Raw genomic sequence first — 24,874 nt, forward strand, 5'->3', positions numbered from 1 at the left:
AATCAGGGAAAACATAGCCTTATGATGATCTAATGCTTCTTTTTTAATGGAGGAGCACAGCATTAAAATCAAAATTAGAATGCTTGCAAGTTTCTTATGATTATAATCCCTGATTTCCAGAAAAAATATTTAGATAAAGAATGTGGGATTGAGTCTGGAAAAATATTGGAAGGCCTATAAACAAGGAGAAGAGAACATTTTTCAAGTTTGGGTTATCTAGGCATTGTTTTGGATGGTTATCAAGATACAGAAGGAAGATATAGATGGTATTAATCATAAGGAAGAGATGGCTAGATTCCCTGAATGATAATATACTGGATGATATGATCAAACCTTAAAATTGTTAAATAATACAAAAAAGATTTTTCACTACTCAGTCATAATTAAAAGTAAAAACAGTGCCACTGACAACTAAGTTATTGATGACTTCATAATTACATATCAGCGTTCTTACCGAAGTCTCTTTTTGATATGTAATTTCCATTGCCTAAATAAGATGACCCTGAAGCCTGGGGTGGGAAAATTGGTAACAAATATAATGCAGAATGTTTTTATGAAAATGTTAACTTTATATACTAGATAAATGAGGGGACAGCAGGAAAAAATAATTCATTTACCAATTCCTCTTCAGCCTCAAAAGCTTGGTGTTTCCAATGAAATTTCAACAAAATAAAAATATTTATTGAGATTAGACATGGATATAATAAAGTCTTTTATAACATTTTGTGATTCCTATACACCACCATTATGAAAGTCTTTTTTGGGTTGTAGTAATAATGTACAAAGTTTGCCATTTAATTTTTCTGTAATTGCTAATATAGTTCTTTGCCCTTCCCAATTTCTTCAGTGAAAATGTGGCCCATAGAAAAGTTCAAAAACTCAGACTAGGAGTGATCCTGGAAATGTCATACATGAAATGTTAACAGGTACTGGTAGATGGGTATCAATAGATTATCAGTTGCTTAATATACATCCTATAGCCCTTGTGCATGTTAAAGATATAGCTATGTATACTTGGATGAAAATTGATAAGGGATCTAACTTCAAGTGTAGTTATATTAAAATTATCCAAGGTCCCTCTAAGACTAATGCTGATTTCAACAACTATGGTACTAAGAAACAAGTAAAGGGGGAAACAAATTCAATAATAATTATTAAAACAGCTGGCTTTTGGTAATACCAATGAAAATTGCCAAGACATATTCAAACCAAGAGAGGGGGCAGGGACAGAGAGAGGAAAATGAGGGATTGAAGGATTATTATGGATTTTATAAAATTTTGTAGAAATATGGAGACCAACAAACAGCTGTTCAAAGGTACATATCAACAAAATGTTTCAATTGTGGCTGATCTGGCCACAACAAAATTTTGAAAATTACTCCTATAGCAAATGAATACTCAGAATCAGTGAGATTCTGGCTTATGCCTTAAATTCAAGACAGGAAAATATTGAGCTAAGGAATTCCAATCTAAATATGATAAGGCTAGCAATTCATTGCCTAGCGACAATAACAATACAAGTCAACAACTGGGAAAATGATTGCCCCCCCAAGCCCTGTAAAATAAGAGAGTTTAAATCGAATAACAATAACATTTGTGCCACCTTCTGATTACAAATCAATCTAATCTTTTATTACAAGCTCTGATTCAAAGTAGTGCTACTATTGATATTCCTTGCCCTAAAGATACCATCATTTCCTATCTTCAATGTCTTTTTAAGTTACACACAGGATACTGCAGACCTATTGTGCCTGGAACAGTGGACTTTTATTGGGTCTCAGTAGGTTATCTATGAAAATAATTGTTCATACAGGAGTCATTAATGAAGATTATATAGGAAAAACGGCAGTCATGATTACTGCACCCACTGATTAGCAATTTAAAGCAGTATAAAAAATTGCACAATTATAATTTTTGCTTTATGTAGCCACTTCACAAAAATATACTTCATGAGGAAGTATTTGTTAGCACAGATAAAGCTGCAGTTTTAAATATTTTATTAAAGGAATGTAATAAACCATTATTGGATTTTAAATAAGAGGAAATTTTTTTACAGGATTAAGTGATTCTGGAGCTTATGACTCTATTATAACAATAGAAGAATGACCTGCTAGATGGCCTGCTATGAAGGTATGTTCAGCCCTATTAGGGTTGGAAACTATGAGCTCTAAGAAAACATATTGCTACAAAATTATAATACATAGGTAGGAAGGCAAAATGACAGTCCTACAGCCTCATGCTATCAATGTTCCAATAAATCTTTGGGGAGAGGGCTTTCTACCACTAATTGATGCAGAGATCTATATCCCCCAACTCTAATGCTACCTATTCTTTACAAGTACATCGACTAATGAGAAGAATGGGATATTAAAAAAGGAAAGGATTAGGGAAAATGTTGCAAGATATTATTGAACCTACATCCCCATAAACATGAATTTGGATTTTCATAGGTGCCACTGAAAAAAAATCTACCTTTAAAAATTGCCAAAAATCTAATGAGGCTATCTGGACACTTCGATGGCCCCTTTCAAAGAAAAGTTAAATACTCTTCACCAGTTATTCAGTGAGAAGTTGGAGAAAGGGCATATGGACTCTCTTTTTCATCCTGGAATTCTCTTGATTTTTGTAATTAAAAATAAATCTGGTAAATGGAGATTGCTGATTGACTTACAGAATATTAATGCCATCATGTGGCCAAGGGGAGGCTTACAGCGTGGTTTAAATATGTTCACCACTATTTCTAATATTTAGTCTTGAATAGTTTGAGATTAAAAGATTACTTTTATATTATTCATCTTCATCCTAGTGATATGTTATATTTTACATTTTCTTTTTCCTCAGCAAATCATTAAGAACATCAGCAGTGTTATCAATGGACTATATTACTTTAAGGCATGAAAACTCTCTTACTGTATGTCAATAGTATGTAGAAAAGATTTCAGAGTCTTTGAGATAGGCCTTTCCTATCTCATGTAACATAGGCTCATATTCATTATATGGATAATATCCTGCTAGCTGCTTCTAAATATGAAGAGCTACAATCCAAATATTATATGGCTCAGGAAATGCTGTATAAAAAGGGGCTTATTATTATACCTGAAGACGGTACAAAAATCAGATTCTGTCCAATATTTGAGACAACTGGTAGGTAAAGCAGCTTTTAACACACACACGCACACACACACAAACACTCTCATGCATGCACACATGCATGCAGGCACTTGGGTACACATATTAAACTCCAGTAAACAAGACAAGTTAAAACTATGTAACTTTCAGAAGTAATTAATTGGCTATGTCCTACTTTAGGAATACCTAGTTATGTCTTAACCTACCAATTTAAAACTCTAGGAGAGAGTGTCAAATAGTCCTTGTAGATTATCTTGAAAGACAAAGGAAGGACTAAACCCATTGGATTCCAGAATAAAGGAGTCATTTGTGTATTATGTGGATCCTTCCCTTCCTTTAGAATTACTTATTGGCCCCACTAAATTCAAGTTCCAGGTAACCATCAGATTACAAACACTTCTTTTTTCTCAGTCCAATGGTTGGAACTGGCATCTTTGATAATACTCAGATACATCCTTTATCACTCATACTGTGCATATCTAACCTTCCTTGTTCTATTGCAAAATAATACAGATGATCCATTAACTGCACTTATTTTCACTACTCTAGAATAAGAACGTCAACCCATACACACTAATGCTAATAGACTTCACGTGTAAAACCATATCCCAGTTGGACAAGAGCAACAAATTGTGCATGGATGCCCATTTGTGCTTCCATACATTGTCATTATCATATAGATGGACTTAATCCCATAGGTTAAAATACTAACAAATTATGACAAGTGGTGTTAGCACCTTTTATTTTGCACCTCGGAAGCCATATCTCATGTCATTGTCCATAAAATGGACAATGAACCAGCCTACGGTAGGAATAAAATTAAAACTTATCTAAAGAATAGAACAATAATAATATTACAAGCATTATATGAAAATACATAGAAGATTTAAACAGCAACTATTAAAAAATAAAAAAAAAATGGGGGAGTACCAAGAGATCTTCTTGCACTTTACTTTTTTACTTTTTATTTATCAAAATTGTCTCAAGGTACTTTATGTTCAAGAGCTCAAAAACATTTATTAATAAGACATTCTGAACTACCTTCAGCTAGCCCTGTGTGGTTTAAGCATCTGTCATTGAAGATGGACTTATTGAATATTATAGATCCCTTTTCAGCTCCTTCAGCACTAGGCCGTCAAAGACAAGAGCAGAGGGTGAAGGGAGAGTAGGAGTTACCACAAACATAGTCAACTTTCAACTATAGGACAAAAGGAGATATCAACCACATCATCAGAAATCAAGTCTGCCCACCTAGAGCCAAGTTAAGGCCCTATGCAGCAAGAGAGAAGTTACTTTGTTAAGGACTCAAGTTCATGACTTAATCTTGAGACCATATAGACTCATTCATCCATCTGAGGCAGAAACTACATTTAATTTTTTGTTGGGATTTGAATCAATTCCATTTTCATGGACATTAAAACATTTGTATTCTTATTGGAGATAAATATGTACTTACTTTCTACAAAATAATAGAACAATAAACATGTGTCTTTTTTCAAGCTATACTCTAGATTTTTCTGATCAATATAATAATGTAACTAATAGAAATGGGTATGGTTTGGATCTCTGTTTTTGGTTGCAGAGTATAATAATAAATAATGCTTTCACTAGTTTAATATTTTTCATGTGTTCATAAATTGATTGCTTATACAATATACATATATCAAATGATAATTAAATTTTTCTGTAACATATTAAACCAAAAACACTTTGTATATTCGGCAATTAGAAAATTAAAAACAAAGGAGCAGGGATGTCAGAATGTACTTGGTTGCTTATTAGAACGTGGTTGGGGGAATGTCAGAATGTGGCCAGGGGAGAATGTCAGAACGTGGTTAAGGGTTCCCCAGAACATGGGTAAGGGGGATGGAATGCCAGAATATGGGTAAGGGGGAAAATGTCATAATGTGTGTAAGGGTGGATGTCAGAATGAGGTTAAAGGGGGATTTCAGAATGGAATTAAGAGGGTGCAATGTCAGAACATTGTTCATCAATGGAGTCCTGTGAAGAGAATTCTGAGTGTTTGTAAGACCCCAAGAGAAAAGACAAGAATCTTGTGGCCTCAGTTTCTTCAAAACACAGAATTGTTCTTGGAATGTGTATTCATACTTCGTCAAAGTGTACCATGTAGAAGTGAATTTCTTCAGATTACTTATTATTATTCACTGTTATTATTGAATTAAATATTTAAACCCTTGTATGTAATTTTTTGGCATCTGTGCCTTGTCTTTGTGATTGTATAAAGTTTGAACTCATGATAACTTTGCTCATGAGACATTTTTTAACCCTCAGAGAATAAATTGTCTAAAGCACTGTAAACTTAGAGATTGCATTAGACTTTAAACTGTCTCAATTATGAGCTCCATTCTCAAAAGCCGCAACTCCTATAGAGCATTGGCCACAAAAATCTAATGGAATATTTACAGTAGGACTTCTGATATTATATGTTTTCTATCAAAACATCAAATTCCTCTTTACATACAGGTGGTTTAAAGATGTATGCAATGTATTTAGAAACACTCAAAGTGATTTTTTAAATAGTTATTCATACCGTCATAAATCCATCCAGCAAACCTGAGTCAGGTTTTGGAGGTGCCTGTAACCGTTCCATAGACCACTTTTCGATGATGGAGGAGACTTGGGTATTCTCTGTATTTAGTATTCTGAACCCTGTCATATTTACGCCACTGTATCTGTAGGGCTCCACATCAAGAGCAAAGAGGTCCTGAAACAAAAATTGTCTTGTGTCACCAAAAGTAGATTTTTATCAACAAGTTTACAGTTCTGAACTTGTCACTTCTGATTTTCATTAGGACACTTCTAGCACTGTTTCCCAAGCTATGCAAAGTATTGCAAATCAGTAGATCTAAATCAATTATCCTTAAGTTTATACAAAGCAAATGTGTTTGCTTTGCACATGAACATAAGTGTATTGATTACATTATAATTTAAGCAACAAAATAATAAACCGTTCTGCAATACACATTTACTATTTCTATAATCTTTCTTTTGTTAAGGATGGTTTGATCTTATATTTTATGCAATGGTATTTTCTTGGTCCTGCTTCCTACCCACTTAGTCACATTTTAGTTTTCTTTTTTTCCAGTTTTCTTTTGCTCTTCTTCTTGTTTTTACTTGGAGAAGCCAGTTATGAAGTAAGGGTATAACTAGTAATAACTACATGAAAGGTTGAAAAAAATTAACATTACTGACATTGTTGCTTGTAGGGAATTTGCACGTTGTTTAATATGCCCCATCTGGAGTTTCATGACAATGAACATTTTCTATTGTCCTCTCAAATCTGTACATCATGAAAATCCTTATTCTGCATAATTTTCCTGGTAGACAGAAGACCAAAGCTACCAAGGAAGTTGCATGCCATTATGTGGACACATAGTATATGAACTTCTTTCCACTTTCTAACACCTTTTTTTTTTAACTCTTCGAGGATAGTCTAATATCCAAGACACAAGAATGTCACTGATCCTCTGTACATCTTGCTTGCTACTTGTACTGCAGTAGATTTCTTCTTTGTAGATTTCACTTCCAGATGCAGGCATAAAATCCAGTGGAAAGAAGCTGACATTGTCTTGAGTTGTATTCTACACTGCTAAGTAATCTTTACACTTTTAGTGTTCAGTTTATATCATATACCCAAAGAGATGATATATAGTTTACCCAAGAGGCAAATAATTAACATATGACAATATACGCCAAAGAAAAATAGTTAAAATGATAAGTGAAATTGATGTTAAAAAGAAACAAGTCACTTGGTATTTTTTATGGTGAATGATATTTCATACAGTAAATGGGATCTTGGTTGTAATGTGAATCATATCACTGTACACAAAATCCAGAGGTTTAGCATATTGAATATTTTAAGATGAAAGAAATTGAATAGTGTGAAAGAAAGTTACTCTCTGACTTTCTCTCAACTTTCTCTCTTAATGTGGGTTATAAAAGAATCACTTTGGTCTAGATACTTTAAAGAGTGCACCTATGAGTCTTTCTTCCTCTACACACACTATCTCACTGCTGGCTCAGCACTTCCAGACAGTGCACAATGCAGAATGCAGACATTCCTGGATACTCAAGGTACTTAGCATAAATGACTGCTGAGTGTTTGGTGCTAAACAGGACATTTATACCACGTCTTCTAAGTCTCAGTAAACATAAAGAGCGAGCTAAAAGAATAGAGTTTGAATTTAGAATGAAGGATAGTGAAAATGTTCAGTTCAAGGCATGGCACAGTCATTGCAAACTTTATCTCTGCATCTGTAGCTGTTTATGCTAGACCTGCATAAGACTACACCTGTCAACAATCAATCATGAACAAGGAACTGGACATACTGTTGATCCATTGGCTATGGATGGATTTTAAGGGATTCCTTTGGTTGTGTACCAAACAGTGAGCTGGCTAAGCTCCATTGTGAGTTGTAAAATCACTGTCACTCAAATGGTTCTAATTAAAATTCAGAAATTACAAAACAAAACAGAAAGATATGAACAGGGAGAAGAGACCTGCATACTAGATGGCAGGGCATTATAGTGGTAGGAAAAAGATAAAGTGGTGATAAGAAGAAACAGAATGCATGATAAATGCTTGTGAAACCTTCAAAGATGAAGTCTAATCAAAAATGAAATTGTGGAGGGATAGCATTCCTTCTAGAAGATTGCTTCCCTCTAGAAGATTTAAAAGTTCCTAAGATTTAGAAGAATCCAAATAAAGCAATTTTGTTAAATGTCATCTAATTTACTATTGCTAGATTATGCTACATTTTTTGCAATTAATGCTACATTTTTTGCAATCATATTTAAAAACAGCTATCTATTCTTCATCAAACCACAACATAAAAGAGAGAACCTCCTTTTCCTATAACCACCATGTCAGTGATAGCTTACATGCAATCAGTGTATATGCTTTTGCTTGGTTATCCTATCTTTTTTTCTTAAATTTGTTTTTACTATGTACTTTGTAAAATAAAGAAAGTCATCCATTTATACATCTGCATTTAAAAATGACTAGGATATTTGATAATGCCAAGGGCATTCAAAATTTGAGTAGAAATACAAGAGAGAAGATATAAAACATCATTCTTTGCTAGAGATTGCCTGAAATCATTTTTTTTGCAAAACAGAATTCATAATGGAGAATTAAACCAAAGAAAATGGGCAATATAAGTTAGAATTAAAGAAATAGAGAAGTAAAGTAGTTTGTTTTATAACTATCCAAAATTAATTGTTTTATTCTTTTCATAAATATGAAACTTTATTTTTCTGAAAATTTTACAATTATGTGGAATCAAATTGCAATAGAATTATGTAGAACTGTATGATTAGGTGATGTAAACTCTCCATCCTCTCCTTCCTACTACCACGTTTCTTCTAAACTGGTAACTTTGTCAAGAAGATGTGATATAGTGACATAGCAGAGACAGTCTTGGTCTTTGTGTGCAATCCTACCTGGGGGAATCATTGTCATCAGAGAAAGATATAGTAAACAACTGGATTTTAATAATAACCCACATAGCAAGGAAACACAGTTCAACATTTTAAACAATGAGCAAGAACACTGAACTGTTCAGCAATAAAATAGGAAAACAAAACTTCTGTAGAAGCTGTACAAAAAAAGAAATAGAATTTTATGAGTTATCTAATAATAATAATTATACCTTAAGTTTTTAATGAAATCAAATGGAAATTGACTTGGAAAATAATAGATTAATTTATAAATGTTTTGAATTAATATTAATAGCACAATATTTAGATTGGACTATAGGAAACATGAATACTATACACAAGTATTTTGTCATTATTTTTAAGCAAAGTTGATAATTGATCATTAAAGTTATGAAAATCTAAAGGCAGAAGGAAAGCAGAATAGACACTGAAAATTGAAAAAGGGAAAAAAGGATTAGAGAAAAGGATGGCACTGTACTTTACAAGAGAAATTAGACTTGTTAATTGCACAGATAAAGAAATACAAGGTAAGCATGGCCTCATTATATACACATATAATCCTAATACAATGGCACAGGTATAATTGCAAGTTCAATGCCATCCTGTGCTAGATCTCAATAGAACAAAAGGGGAAAATGTAAGGTAAGGAGGGAGAGAAAGAGTGCTGGAGGGAGGAGAGGAGCAAAGTAGGGAGAGAGGAAACAAAAGGGAGGCCAGGTAAACACCATTTGTAAAACAGTACAAACAGATCTTCACACATAATACATAAAATATCATAAGTATTTAGAGACAAATATAAAGGTAACATGCAATTTGCTAATTGCAAATAAAAGCAAGTAACTTAATACACTAAAATGTCTGTGACTTAAACATATAAAATGTTTAGTCAGCAGAAAGAACAATTTGAAAGCCCGATTTTCAAAAACATAAACACAAACATAAAACTAGTCAGGAAACAAGAACAAGAACAAAAACAAAGAAGAGCAGAGACAATAGCATGAGTCCTTGTGGTTGCCTACTACACTGAATTTTTACCAAGGTAGTTTTCAAATCCTTTATGCTCTGAAAGTTTCTGAGGTCACATAAAACAGACATACAATATTTCTATTGATATTTGAAAAGATATCATTTCAAAATCATCAGCTTCCTCCCAAGTTATTAGTTCTGTGTCATGATTCCTTCCAGGTGGAATCAAAATAAGATAAAGCACAAAGTAAAAATATGTTATTCATTATATTACTTTTCCCTCAAAGACAAATTTCCACCCTTTTTAAGAGTCATGATAATAAACTCTACAGTATTAATTTTATGCTTTAATAAATTACTTACCAGAGTCGTAAATATATAGTGATAGTATTCTGTCATCATTCCCATAGCTAATGCCTAAGAAGTAAAGAATTAAAAAATAAAATGATTAATATTGAAGGTGTACATAACATGAAATATATTATTTTAGTGTGATATGCAATGATAAAATAGTACAATTTGATGAATGATTAATGTCATTAACTCCAGTATATAAAATGGATAATACTGAGCTTTACCCAGTAATAAGAAAAAAATGTTATTAGAGAAATTGGGAACTAATCTAATTGTGAACATCAAAGTTATTCCTTGAATATTTGCAATTGTAAGGTTTATAGAATTACATTTTAATGGCCTTAAAACTGAAATTAACATTTTTGTTCCTTAAATTTCTAATATACTGAATACAAGTAATCTGGTGTGATTTGTCCTTTTATTTGATAATCTTAGTTGAGCAATTAGAAGAAAGAGTTGCAAAGAACAGTGTGAAAGAATACTTTTTCCCCACGCTTTAGACATGATGGTAACATTAAGAAAATGTAAATCATAATTTTAAAAGAGTATGGGTAATTAGCAGAGTATTTTAAGCTTTGTTCAAAGATTGGATAAAAATGATCTTGCTTTCCCTTTTTTACAATGCTTATCAATTTTTGACTGTCAATGATCTTAGATAAAGTACTTTTTGTATTGAAATTTACAGTGATGAGAAATGTGCCTGTCATTTTCATCTCATGAAAGTAAGAGAAATGAATAATAACTGACAGAGAGAACCAAAAATCCATGCAGGTGTAGGCTGAAGGAAGAGCTCCTAGTTGAAAGTAATAGTCTCCCCCGCACTACTAACTATGCAAAAATCATTTGCTAAGTAGCTTTCTCAGCTAGAATTTGTGTGCAATGAACAAGAAAGCTTAACAGACATATGTAGGAATTTATCAATTAAATTGAATACAATTTATAATTTATAACATGAATCATTCAAAATTAGAAAACATATAATATCTAATTATAGATTGGCAAAAATCAAACAAGAGCGGGAATGTAACTTAGAAAAAATACCCATTTCTATTTCTTGAATTAATAATAATTCTATAGCTTTATAACCCCTATTTATCTTAAGCAAAATAAAGGCATACTTTTTCTTATAAAACATTTACATTAAGTGTTACAGTAGAGAATGTTTGTTGCCAGTGAAAGGTGCAGGATCATTTGAGTAGAGAGAAATATTATACTTGTTTCTAAACACATTAGTTCAAAATGTAAAGAAATGAGTTGCACAAATAAAAATACCATTAATACCCCTAAAGTACATTAGAAGTTAAATTAAGCATATTGAATAATTAAATTTCTAAAAATTTTATATGGCAAGCTCAACTATTATATGCAATGACAGAAAAGTAGGATATATACCTGACTAAAAGACAAACTGGAGACTCTCAGTGTGATAGCAAAGTTATTTGACCACATGAGAAACACATTTGAGAAACTGTCTAGGCTAAATGAGTGGGGAAGGGGGAACTTGGAGTAGGCACTAGAAAGTCCCAGATGCCAGGGACCCAAGAGCTTCCTAGGACCCAACAGGGAGGACATTAGCCAAAATACACAACAAAAGGGAAAGAGAACCTATAGAGACCATATCCAGTAGATAGGCACAGTCCCCAATTGAGGGATGGGGCTAACCACACACCTCAAAAATATCAATTCAGAATTCCTCCTGTCAAAAGGAAATGCACAGATAAAGAATAGAGCAGAAACTGAAGGAAAGGCCATTCAGAGACTGCCCCACCTAGGGACTTCCATCCCATCTGCTGATGCCAAAGCCAGACACTAGTGCTGATGCCAAGAAATTCTGGCTGACAGGAGCCTGCTTGGCTGTCCCCTGAGAGGTTCTGCTAGAGCTGGACCAATACAGATGCTGATGTACACTGCCAAACATTGGACTGAGTCTAAGGACCCAGTGGAGAAGTTAGAGCAAAGCTGAAGGGGTTTGCAACTTTATAGGAAGAACAATAACAACCAACAAGATCCCCCCACCCCCAGAGCTCCCAAAGACAAAATCACCAACCAAAGAATACACAGGGGGCACCCATGGCTCCAGCTGCTTATATAACAGAGGATTGCCTTATCTGGCATCACTGGGATGGGAGCCCCCTTGGTCCTGCGGAGGCCTGGAAGAGCAGGAAGTTAGGGCACTGAGGCAGGAATGGGTGGGCATGTAGAGGGGCAACCTCATAGAGGCAATGGGAAAGAAAAGGGGATGAAGAGCTTGTGGAGACTAAATTGGGAAGCAGCATAATAATTGAAATGTAAATAAATAAAATAACCAATAAAAATTAAAAAAAAGTTAAAATTTCATCTTACATACAGACAAACAAAAATAATAATAATACCATGGGTTTAACCTGTAAAGGAAATGGGAATCACATCACTGGTCTGGAAACTATGATAAGTGCTGGCAGAAGGAAGTGTGTCCTTATATGAAAATGTCAGCTCTGGTCCTGTTCCCTATCAGAGACTTGAAAAATTAAAAGATAAAATGAAAAAAAAAAAGAGGAGAGGGTATGGAAGGGAAAAAGGGGAGAAGGAAGGGGGAAGAAAAAGGGGAAAGGGAAGGGAAGGGAAAAGGGGAGAGGGATGGGAGGGAAGGGGAGGGAAGGGAAAGGGAAGGGAGGGGAAGGGAGGGAAGGGAAATGGAAGGGAGGGGAAAAAGGGAGAGGGAGGGGAAGGGAGGGGAAGGGAAAGGAAGGGAAGGGAGGGGAAGGGAAGGGAAGGAAAGGGAGGGGAGCGGAAGGGAATGGAAGGGAGGGGAGGGGAGGATAGGGAAGGGGAGGGGAGGGAAGGGAAGGGAAGGGGGAGGGAGAGAAGGGAAGGGGAAGGAAGGGAAGGGAAGGGGAGGGAAGGAAGGGAAGGGAAGGGGAGGGGAGGGAAGGCAAGGGAAGGGGAAGGAAGGGAAGGGAAGGGGAAGGAAGGGAAGGGAAGGGGAGGGGAGGGAAGGAAAGGGAAGGGAAGGGACAGGAAGGGGAAGGAAGGGAAGGGAAGGGGAGGGGAGGGAAGGAAAGGGAAGGGAAGGGAAGGGAAAGGAAGGGGAGGGGAGGGAAGGAAAGGGAAGGGAAGGGAAGGGAAGGGGAAGGAAGGGAAGGGAAGGGGAGGGGAGGGAAGGAAAGGGAAGGGAAGGGAAGGGGAGGGGAGGGAAGGGAAGGGAAGGGGAAGAAAGGGAAGGGAAGGGGAGGGAAGGGGAAGAAAGGGAAGGGAAGGGGAGGGAAGGGGAAGAAAGGGAAGGGAAGGGGAGGGGAGGGAAGGGGAGGGGAAGGAAGGGAAGGGAATGGGAAGGAAGGGAAGGGCAGGGGAGGGGAGGGAAGGGAAGGGGAAGGAAGGGGAGGGGAGGGGAGGGAAGGGAAGGGGAAGGAAGGGAAGGGGAGGAGAGGGAAGGGAAGGGGAAGGAAGAGAAGGAAAGGGGAGGGGAAGGAAGGGAAGGGGAAGGAAGGGAAGGGGAGGGGAGGGAAGGGAAGGGGAAGGGGAAGGAAGGGAATGGAAGGGGAGGGAAGGAAAGGGAAGGGGAGGGAAGGGAAGGAAAGGGGAAGAAAGGGAAGGGAAGGGGAAGAAAGGGAAGTGAAGGGGAGGGGAGGGAAGGGAAGGGGAAGGAAGGGAAGGGAAGGAAAGGGGAAGAGAAGGGAAGGGAAGGGGAAGGAAGGGAAGTGAAGGGGAGGGGAGGGAAGAGAAGGGGAAGGAAGGGAAGGGAAGGGGAAGGAAGGGAAGGGAAAGGGAGGGGAGGGAAGGGAAGGGAAGGGGAGGGGAAGGAAAGGAAGGGAAGGGGAGGAGGAGGAAGGGAAGGGAAGGGGAGGGGAAGGAAGGGAAGGGGAGGGGAAGGGAAGGAAGGGAAGGGAGGGGAAAAGGGAGACGGAGGGGAGAGGAGGGCAAGGGAGAGGAGGGGAGGGAAAGGGAAGGGAAGGGAGGGGAGGGGAGGGGAGGGAAGGGGGGGGAGGAAAATATCTGTATCTTCTAATGTACAAATATTATTTGGGAAGCCATAAGATACATTGTGATATACATTATATTTTATGAAGACCAAAGATTATTTTTTTAAACTAAAGCTCTTAGGAATCTGTAGTATTAAGCTGGTCATTTCGTCATCTGGGTGTATAATTTGTGAGCAATGTATTCTGCCAGTTAGATTCAGAAATAGCATTTCTCATGTTTAACAAAGGTGAAGGGAGAAATATATAGCTACCTTAATATAATTTTTTATAACTTGTGTTATGGGTATATTTGCATCAGCTTGTGAATTTTCTTCAAGATGAAGGCCTTTATTTCACAGCTTCTGATCTGAACTTTGAAGTCCTTGATCATGGTATTCATATATGATCGAAAGTCCTCATGAGTGTCTTTTTCTCTCTACTTCAGAGTGTCTTGGCTCTGCCCTAGGGAATTCTCTGTCAGAAATCTGAATGGATGTGGAATTATCTGCTGGTAAGGCATGGCCATTGATTAAAGCATTGATTGATTAATTGATTGATTCAATTTGCCTTGGAGGAAACCTAATCAGCCCTGAGCTCCATTCACTCTTAAAGCTTTCAGGCACACACACACTCAAAACCTTCTTCACATTCTATCTCCTTGGTGTTTGATAAAACTGCAATTAGGCTGTATAAATGTTTAAACATTTTAAGAAAACAAGGAAAAGCTGAGGCCATCATTCTGTGGGTTTTCCTAAGACTTGTTCTTCGATGAAGCACTCCTTCTGAAAGCTCATCTAGTTTTCAGTTCAGCCCTGAATGTTATAGTCCACAGCAGCCAAAGTTGATGAATCTCAGAAACACACACACATACACACACACACACACACGCATGCATGCACACACACGCGCGCACGCATGCACACACGCATGCATGCACACACACACACACACACATACGTACACACACACACACACACACACACATACACACAATCAAATCACACCACACCAAATCACATCCTGTCTTAGTTGGATATAAACAACACAATTTGGTGAAGGAAAAGGCTTATTTGACTTTTTCTGTATAACATAGTTCTCAATCTATGGTTCATAACCTTTTGTGGGGTTGAAAGACCTTTTCATAGGAGTCATCTAATGACATCAGAAACAACAGATATTTACATCATGATTCATAACAATAGCCAAATTATAGTTATGAAGTAGCAAAGAATGTAATTTTCTGGTTATGTTTCACCACAACTTGAGGAACTGTATAAAAGAATTGCACCATTAGGGAGGTTGAGAACCACTGCCTTAGAGTCATATCTCATCACTGAGTGATATAAGGGAAACAACTTGAGCCAGGAATTGAGCCAATCACCATAAAGAAAGAGTGCTCCCTCTGGTCTCTGGCTAAGTCGCAGGTAGATTTCTTCTACAACCCTGGATCACCTGCCCAGGAATGGCCCTGCCCACAGTTGTCTAGGCTCTGATCCCATCAATCAGAAATCAAGAAAATGCATCACAGGCTAGTCTAATAGAGACATTTCTCTGAGTCTATTTACATATTATTTCACAAGGAAGGATATAAAATAATAGATACAGCCAATAGAAGGGAGAATACACACTCTATTATTAGAGGTTTCCTCATTTTTCACAACTGCAAAAAAAAAAAAAAAAAAAAAAAAAAAAAAAAAGCTGATCTATTGCTTGCTTGTTGTTAGCCCAGAGAACAGGTGCAAGTCAATTGTCTGACTCACGAATAAAGCAAAGCTTCCTTTCTAAATGTGATCAAGGGTTGCTTGAATATTATGTGAAAAATCTTCATTCCAACGTTTAGTGTTTATTCTATCACTACATTCACACTTAAACAATGATCAACATCAAGCACAATCCTTCATATATCTTATTGCCTACTTATAAAGCTAGAGCAATGTCCAAATCAATTAAGTATATCACTATAGTAAAACAACACTTATACTGGAATGTTGGACAAACATGGTTAATAAAGTAACCATGCTATAGCAAGCATTTGTTATTGGTAGTTATATTTACTGAAATATAATTTGTCATCATAATCTTTATAACTCCTCATTACAGATATTTTTTCCTATGCTTCAAAGCTTTAACACCACTTACAAATTTACCAAAACAACCACAATATCAGCCCAATATTTTATAAGATTAAAATACAAAAAAGCAAAGATTCAAGTTCAAATCCACATTCTATGACTCAATAAGTGCAGGACATTCTGCATTTATTCTCCAATACCAGTCCCTTGAGAGACTACTAAATAATTCTTACACTCTAGATAGCAAACAGGACTATAAAGTGTTGGCATAATGCTATTTTCTGACAAACCAATGGAGTTTGAAATGTTCTTTTCAAGTAGGCAAGGCTCTATTGTCCAATAAATATTGAAAACATCATTAACGATCTACTAATTTTTCTGCTTTGTCATTGCTAGTACACGCTGCTCAAGTCACCAAGTCTCTCTGAGATTAGACTCCGAGAGACCATTTTCCTTTGGTTGTGGAGATAATAAAAAAGGAGAACATATGTAAGGCATCAATTAGATACAGGCTGAATCAGTTTCATAGTATTTTTTTTTTATCCTGCTGGCTCTGTATGTTATTTGTGGATTCTTGTCCCTCATCCTAAATCTGTGTTAAAGACCTTCAATATTTACTTCTCCTAAAGCAAATTTACTGAAAGCAATTGTCAGCTTTTCTATCGTAAAATCTTATCACGGTGATTTCTTTGCCTTTTTAATTAGGTAACGCTAAATTATTACCTTTGAAACATAGTGTATAAATCTTTAGAAGGAAAGTAAGAATGTAAGCACCGTCATGGTTACCTGCTTTAAGATGCCCGCTGCCATCTCATGGCTGCAGTCGAAGATCACGTGGAACTCCTTTCCTCTTTTCATCTCTTTCAGCAAAGGCTTTGCGTCTTTTGTATCAGCTGGCAGCTGACGAATTTTAAGTCGAAGATTGTACCTTGATGGTGCTTTGATGAGCTCTTGCAAGCGAATGAGACCTTTAATTAAAGAGAAAAAAATAAGAGTGGAAGCAAATCAGAGTAGCTCATAGAATCGTGAAATGTAAGGATGATGTGTGAGGTTTCTGAATCACATGTAGATACTGAGTGCCGTGGCACTAGCATTGAAATTCCTTTCTTTTTTATCTACTTATTTTTAACAGTGTTTTACTATGTCATAGAGCATGGCCTGAAACTTACTAATTCATGACAGCTGTCCCAAAATTCCCAGGGATTCTCCTGCCTCAGCATTGTTAATTCTGTGAAGCATTGTGATATAAATATTAACACTGCATACAACTTCAGATATTAATGAATTCACCAATCTCCTAGACAAACATGGCTCAAAATACACCCAATCACTCATCCATTTTTAGTAGATCATAAATTATTTTAAAATAATATTGTTATTTATTGAGTTAAAGAATTTAGTACTGAAACATATTTAATATTTAATATATAAAAGCCTGCTCCTTATGTAAATTCACATGGTTAAAATGTGTGATGGAAATTCGTCATGGTATGGATCAAGTCAAGAAATTTCTTGTCTCCTCCTACATTTCACTCTTATTTTCATCTTAATTTTTTCTTTTTTATTAGATATATTCTTTATTTATATTTCAAATGATGTTTCCTTTCCTGGTTCCCACTCCCCAAGAAAAACCCTAACCTATCCCCACTCTCCCTGCTCACCAATCCACCCACTCCTGCTCCCCTGTTCTGGCATTTCCCTCTACTGGGGCATCAAACCTTCTCAGGTCCAAGGGCCTCTCCTCCCTTTGATGTCCAAGAAAGCCATTGTCTGCTACAAATGTAGCTGGAGCCATGGGTCCCTCTATGTGTACTCTTTGGTTGATAGTTTAACCCCTGGGAGCTCTGGTGTATTGGGTGGTTCATATTGTTCTTCTTCCTATGGGGCTGCAACTCCTTGAGTCCTTTCTCTAGCTCCTCCATTGCAGACCATGTGCTCAGTTCAGTGGTTACCTGAGAGCATATGCTTCTTTGTCATGCACCAGCAAAGCCTCTCAGGAGACAACTATATCAGGCTCCTGTCAACAAGCACTTCTTGGCATGCACAATAGTGTCTGGGTTTGGTAACTGTATATGGGATGGATCCCCAGGTGGGGCAGTCTCTGGATGGTCTTTCCTTCAGTCTCTGATGCAAACTTTGTCTCTGTATCTCCTCCTTTGGGTATTTTGCGCCCCCCTTCTAAGAAGGACCAGAGTATCCATACTTTGTTTTTCCTTCTTTTTGAGCTTCATGTGGTATGTGAATTGTGTCTTGGGTATTTCAAGCTTCTGTGCTAATATCCACTTATCAGTGAATGTGTTCTTCTGTAAACACCTATATATTTTCTTTCTTTGTGTTTCTACTTCCTATGAAGAACTATTTTATTGAATATCAGTACATTAGTAGGACAAGGAAAGATTTTTAAATAATAAATGGGCCTCACTTTTTTCTCCCTTCCATACATATTTGCATGTTACTGTAATTATACTTGGTCATAGGGATGGAGACAACCTCCACAACTAAAAATGTACTGTGATGCAAAGAGTCTGCTAGATCATGAGACTAAAATCACAATTTGTTATTTTAACCAATAATAAATATTTTAAAATGTTCTTTTTTTGTCACCAATAAATTATGGACCTATGACAATATGATAAATGATTTTGGTGATCCAAACAATTACTAAAAATATAAAATGATAATACAGCAAAATGCATAACAATTACTCTTATAAATTGCCTGTATATTTTGTTTCCTCTTACCTAAATGTCTACTTGCTTCATTAAATTACATAAATGCAATTAAATCATATACTAGCCTATTATTTTACAAGATTTTGTCATAATTAAATGCAAAATCTATTCTACCTTGAGTATTGGATTTGGATGTGAATTCAACAATCTATGATCTATGTATCTTTTTGCAAGGCTCTGAGTTCTCTCTAATAGGATCACAGTGTCTATGGATTACTATACAAAACACAAAAAGAAACTGCCTAAATTGGCCTTTAATAAATGATAATTTAATACCAGAACAGGGAAGCGGGAAGGAGTAGATGGGGGAACAGGGCAAGGGAAGAGGGCTTATGGTACTTTCGGGGAGTGGGGAGCCAGAAAAGGGGAAATCATTTGAAATGTAAATAAAGAATATACTGAATAAAAAAATAAATGATAATTTACTACTGTTTATACTGACAAACATGGGGAAATATCATATAGATTATTAGAAGTTAGCTATTAGAAGATATTTTTGACACTGATTTGGGCAGAAAACCTAATCTCAAGAGGTTAAAGGACATTTTGGGATATTAATGTGTTAACAAAAGAAAAAAGAGCTATCATGTTACAGACTAACTCAACTGTTTGTACTGAAAAAGCTCAACTGAGGTAGAAATAGACATTTTTACAAGAATGGTGCTGGCAGGGCTCATCCTAAATATACAGCCTGCCAAGTATTTTCAAGTCTTTAAAGAGCTCGTGTGGATAGTTCATTGAGCCATCAGGTACAATAAATGTTTACTTATTCTCTTCACACATATACATCCCTGCTGGCATTAATGGAACAGGCTTCAGTTTGCCAGCTTCCCTGGGGAATAATATTGAAGAGGGAAAAAAATAAATCACTGATGTTAGTAGGAGCTGCCATCTCCTATGTGGGAATCTGAGTGAAGTGTTGTCTTCAGTTATTCCCTTGACATGTGTTTTCTGCATGAGTTTTTTATGGAAGATACTTACATAGATTAAAGATAATCATTGAAATAATCATTTTAAACTGTCTTTAAATGCATTTGATGGAGGTGACAAAAGCACTTCTGTACAGATGTAGTTTCCATTTGCTTTTCACCTTGAAATTCTTGAACAAAAATGATTCACTATGCCCTTAAGAAAGAAGGAATCTAGAGAGCAGTTTGAAAGTCAAGTGGAATCATGATTTTATATCCTTGCTTTCCTTCAACTTCTACATCAGGTGGCTGGAGTGAGTCCTCTTCTCAGTTCTGAACCTTCAATTGCTGTATCACATGATATAATTCCTCAATGCCCCACATGTCTGCTCAGTTTCCCTGCCCTTTCTTTTCCCCAGTGTTTTAATAGGGATTCCTCACTGAATTCTAATATTTAGACTATGGTGGGTAAGTGGGAAAGGGCTAACAAAGTAGTTTCTCATGCATTCTAAGCACCAAGACAATGAATATATTCCTACTTATTGTATGTGAGCTATTTGATAGCATGGCACTAATATGCTTGATGGAATGCATTTTTATTTCAGTGTATTTGATTTATTTATTTGTTTGAGATTGTAATGTAGTTGCATCATTCCCCCCTATTTTTACCCCCTTTGAATCCTCTTATATATGCTGCCTTTCTGTCTTTCAAATTGATAGATTGTTTTTTCATTATATGTTGTTCCATACATATATGTGTACATATATTTGCATGCATATATAATTGTAGCCTAAAATTAGCTGAAGATTTACAAGGGTAGGCATGCTAGTTTTGGCAACTATTGAATGTTTAAAGTGAGAAAGGTTTCCCCCAGAGAAGATTCCACCAATCCTTTAATTTTTATTGTAGATATTCATTGTTCATGTAGTCTATAAGGACCATTCAAACAAGAGCATATTATACCATAAGCTATCCCACCCCACCATCATGTCACTATACATTCCAGGTAAGATGAAGATTTTCTCTAAAGTAAAATGAGATTAAACCTTAACAAAATCTATAATTATAAAATTAACTATGTGTTTCTTTTGTGAATTGCTATTTGTTACTCTACCTAGCCCAAATGCCCTTCCATTTGCAATTTATGACATAGTAACGGGCTTGTTTTTGCTTACAAGATGATCTTACGTAAACCTACCACATGTAAAAAAAAAAAAAAAAAAAGCTTTCTTATAAGAAATATATAAAAGTCTGTAAGATTTTTAAGTTCATTTTTTTTCTTTGCTTAGGAGAAATATCTTTCAAATCACTTGGCTCAGCTAATATTTAGTCCTGCTTTATATTCACCTGGAGATAAGAGAAAAAAAGCACTGTAACACATCTATTAGATTAAATAGGGCAACAATCATTTCACCCAACATGTTCTACATACAAATAGTATGCAAACAACATTTCAGAAATATTGTTTACTTAACAAATCTGGCAACCAATTATTTAGTAACAGAATAGAATTTTAACTCTTTACAACAGACTTTTAATTAAATACTCCTTTTCCTCTAATGTAATTAGTTTATATGTTGTTAATAAAAAGAAAAACTGCACAGATGGGTTTCTAAAATTTAACAAAAAGCTTACTGCAATTACTTCTTTATTTGGTAAATGAGAAACATCCTGTTACCTCTAATCTATTACTATGTTTTTTGTTTTAATTTTTTATATTCTCCTTTAATACAACAGTGACTGAATCTAAGGTTTTCTTTATCATCTAGGGACAAATGTCTGAACTGCTATTTTCCGACATTGCCATCAATTTAGCTTTTAAAGAGAATCCAGAAGGAGCCATTTATGCACACTCCAGTTGGCACCCTCCTCTACAGAGATCAATCACACCACAGCTCAGGTAGGCTCATGCTCCCCTCGCCCCGGGAAGGGAGTCCCCATCTTCCTCCTATACCCAGGAACTATTTCAGCAGCCAAGTGAACTAGAGTTTTGCCACCTGGCTAAATAAACAGACCTATTTATCACTTTGGTTATTGTGGTCTTTGTCAATGTGAAGTGAGACTCCTATCAAGTAGATCTTATAATTAGCAATGTGAAATATGATATCTGTGGATTCAGTGTTTCATCATCTCTCCTTTGTTTACACTAAGAGAAATAAATACATGAGGAGCCAAAACATATTATTTTGATGAGTTATTTTTATTAGAAAATATTAGGCTAAATAGGCACTTCTAAACAAACTGAATAACCTATGCACATCTGTAGAATGCCCTTTTAATATATACTAAAATATTTGAGTGTGTGTGTGTGTGTGTGTGTGTGTATGTACATAAGCAGTTTTATAGACAATTGTTTAGAACAATGAACATTATCCATAAACACTGTGTAAGAGGAAACTTGGGAAAGAGGGAGCTTGGTATTTGGCCTTCTTTAGATTTGGCTATAAGTGCCTCTTTCATGGACTAATATTAACCTGAATGTGTTATTTGTCATGGATTTTAACTGTGAGTTTAAGGTAATTTGTGAGTAATACCAAATTTAAGATGACCTTCATCACACTTGAAATTATAAGTTGTGATATAAATTAGAGTCATAATGGAAGCCCCTGATCATTGAATATGTTGCAAATGCAAGGGATATGCTAAAGGATATTGAATTCCAGAACAATGGTATATTTCACACTGATGTCTGGTAGATTAATGCATACTTCTACTACCTGCTCCTTTCTCATTTGCTTCAATTTAGGATATTGAAAATATTAATTTTATAACTAACAGTAAAAAGCAAAGGTATCTCCTCTACCTGCTCTATTTCTGATACATATCATATATTTCTTTTTAGCAAATCCTTTTACAGTTATTTAAAACACTTCCAGAAAATTATTGACCCTGATATTCATGAAACACACATTACATCACACTTTACTCATCTCGAAAGTTTCTTAAATAACCCTTGTACATGTGCTCATCTAGCAACAACCTATGGGATTCATACATTATTTGGGGAAAGAAGTTGGAAATGAGGAAGTCTTGGACAGAATTTTGGTGCAAAATAGGGCATCAGAAGGATTCACACTGAATATCCATGAATCTATGAGATTTAAAATTTAATTAAACACAAGAAAAATTCCAGTACAAGGTGCAGTAGGATATAAGAATGCCTTGTGACTCTCTAGGCCTACCAAACGAAGTCAGGGCAGACATAGGCAAACTGTACATAAAAGGTAAGTTGTTTAGAAAACAGTGCTAGCAGTAATAGCATGTAGTCTTACAGGCTAAGATCTCAAGCTCACAACCTCTGTCTTGGTTTGCTGGAAAACTACAAGATCACCAGGTATAAAGTGTACAGAGTTCCCGGCTATATGGCTGAAGCTTGGTTCAGGATGAAGGAAGAACTTCACATTACTGCATGATTGGGCAGACAAATGCAACTGACATAATAAGAGAATTATGTATGGGATTCTAGCAGGAAAATTCCAAGGAAAACAGGGGCTTTAAATCTGTTATGCTTAAAGTCAATAATAGAATATGCTGCCCTTGTTTTTCTTTCTTTCAAGCAATTATTCCATCTTTAAAAAGTGTATTGTACTTTTTACCAAGCCAACAGATAATAGCTTTCAGCTTCTTAATGAGGATATGAGTTTACAGTATACTAAGGTAAAATATTATTCAGAATGCTTCAGCTTTTGAGGAGGCAACAAAATTAATGTTTCATCTTAAATTCATTTATCTTTTTTACTGTTATTAATGTTTGTCTAATGTTCAATTATAACAGTGGGGTCTTATTAAAATGCAGTGCTCACTGGGTGGGGGGCATTGTACTTACTGTATTTGGTAGGTTCATGGTATTTTTTAGATCTATCTTTATCTAAAGTTTCTTTATCACATTCATGTATGCTGTACATGAGCTGGCATTGATTATGATACAATATGGCAGATAACAATTGGTCAGTGTAATTGGATGATAGTTATACTTGTCAGTACTCTCTTACTAATAATATCTTCTGATGATATTCAAACTACACTGAACCAGAAAGTCCCAAACTATCTACCATACTGAAATAGAATTTTAGGATAAAACAAGGAATTCTGTCTTTGTGATATGTTCTTCCACTAAGATGTATCCATTCCTACTTAACCTCTCCAAATTAAAGACATATTACTAACATTATATAATGTCAATAATAAGAAACATAACTTTTCTGTCATGATCTGAGAAGAACTAAATATTCCCTACAGTGGTTGTTAGCAGAAAGGAAGAATTGAAATTAGATGCGTATGCCTGTGCCACCACGGAGTAGTGGGAAAAAATAACCTCATGTGAATGTTTCATACCAATAACTCAGTGACTCCAGGCAAATAAACATAAAAAAGTAGGAAGCCACAATACAACAGAACATGACACAACAGTGTTTTAGAAACTGTTAACATGATTGCTATAAAGGTTTTCGACCAGAATTTGGTAATTTGATTCTTAATTTATAACAATATTCATATTTTTCAATAGACTATAAAACTTTTAAGAGCAATACAAATAATTGCAATTATTGACGGTGCCATGAGTAAACCAGTAACATTATGGGTATGTAACAAGTTCTGTATGTAAGAAGTTATTTTCTTCTTAGTATACTTTCTATTTTCTTATACATAATCTATCACCTTCTATCATGGCTATGGATTTGTCTCTCATATGGAATATATCTAATTGTTGAATTTTGATAGCTACATTGCAAGCTCCTTTGTCTCCTGCCAACTGGCGCTAATGTACACCTGTCCCTCTGTCACTCTCACTGTCTCTCAGCTTGTGAAATCTTAACACAAGCTATCTAGACAGTGGCTGATTAGGTAGCCTACTGTCCTCTAATCCCCACTTGTGTCCAGGTCAGTGCAGTTATGAAGCAGCAAATGATCCTTCACAGCTCTAATGTTGGCTGTGTCCCAGGATGCTGCTGTTATTGGTTTTATCCTGCCATTTAATACATCAAATATGATTTAAAATTGACATTGACAAAACAGCTTAAGAAGCTTTATGCGGTTACACTCGTGATTGACACATAGTAGACAAGTAGTTATCAGAACTACTAAGTCCTGGTAAAAATGAGAAGCAGACAGTGACTCTTTAGCAACTTGGATTTTATCTTATCTTTTTTTGTTCCAGAAGAAAACAGTATCAACCCCAAAGTTATCAGTAACTATTATCAATGAAGATGAAGCTTACATTATGAAGGTGTGAAAAAGTTGAGTATATCAGGGACACATGGTAGAATGGACTACATGATTTGTACTCTAATGTAAAAATGAAAACAAAATTATA

At 35.7% G+C, this 24,874-nt stretch overlaps 1 protein-coding gene across 2 annotated transcripts in view; it reads right to left on the bottom strand.

Moving 5' to 3' along the window:
* Positions 1 to 24,874, bottom strand: part of Grik2 (glutamate ionotropic receptor kainate type subunit 2) — a 706,521-nt gene that overhangs the window by 397,580 nt on the left and 284,067 nt on the right. For both annotated transcript variants that reach the window (XM_052163476.1, XM_052163477.1), the window contains exons 4-6: positions 16,706 to 16,887; positions 9,919 to 9,972; positions 5,681 to 5,854 (exon numbers count right to left, since the gene is read on the bottom strand). In XM_052163476.1, the coding sequence (XP_052019436.1) occupies positions 5,681 to 5,854; positions 9,919 to 9,972; positions 16,706 to 16,887 (410 nt within the window). The remainder of the gene's footprint in view (positions 1 to 5,680; positions 5,855 to 9,918; positions 9,973 to 16,705; positions 16,888 to 24,874) is intronic.

The sequence above is a fragment of the Apodemus sylvaticus genome, chromosome 19, assembly GCF_947179515.1.
Source record: "Apodemus sylvaticus chromosome 19, mApoSyl1.1, whole genome shotgun sequence".
Taxonomy (NCBI): domain Eukaryota; kingdom Metazoa; phylum Chordata; class Mammalia; order Rodentia; family Muridae; genus Apodemus; species Apodemus sylvaticus.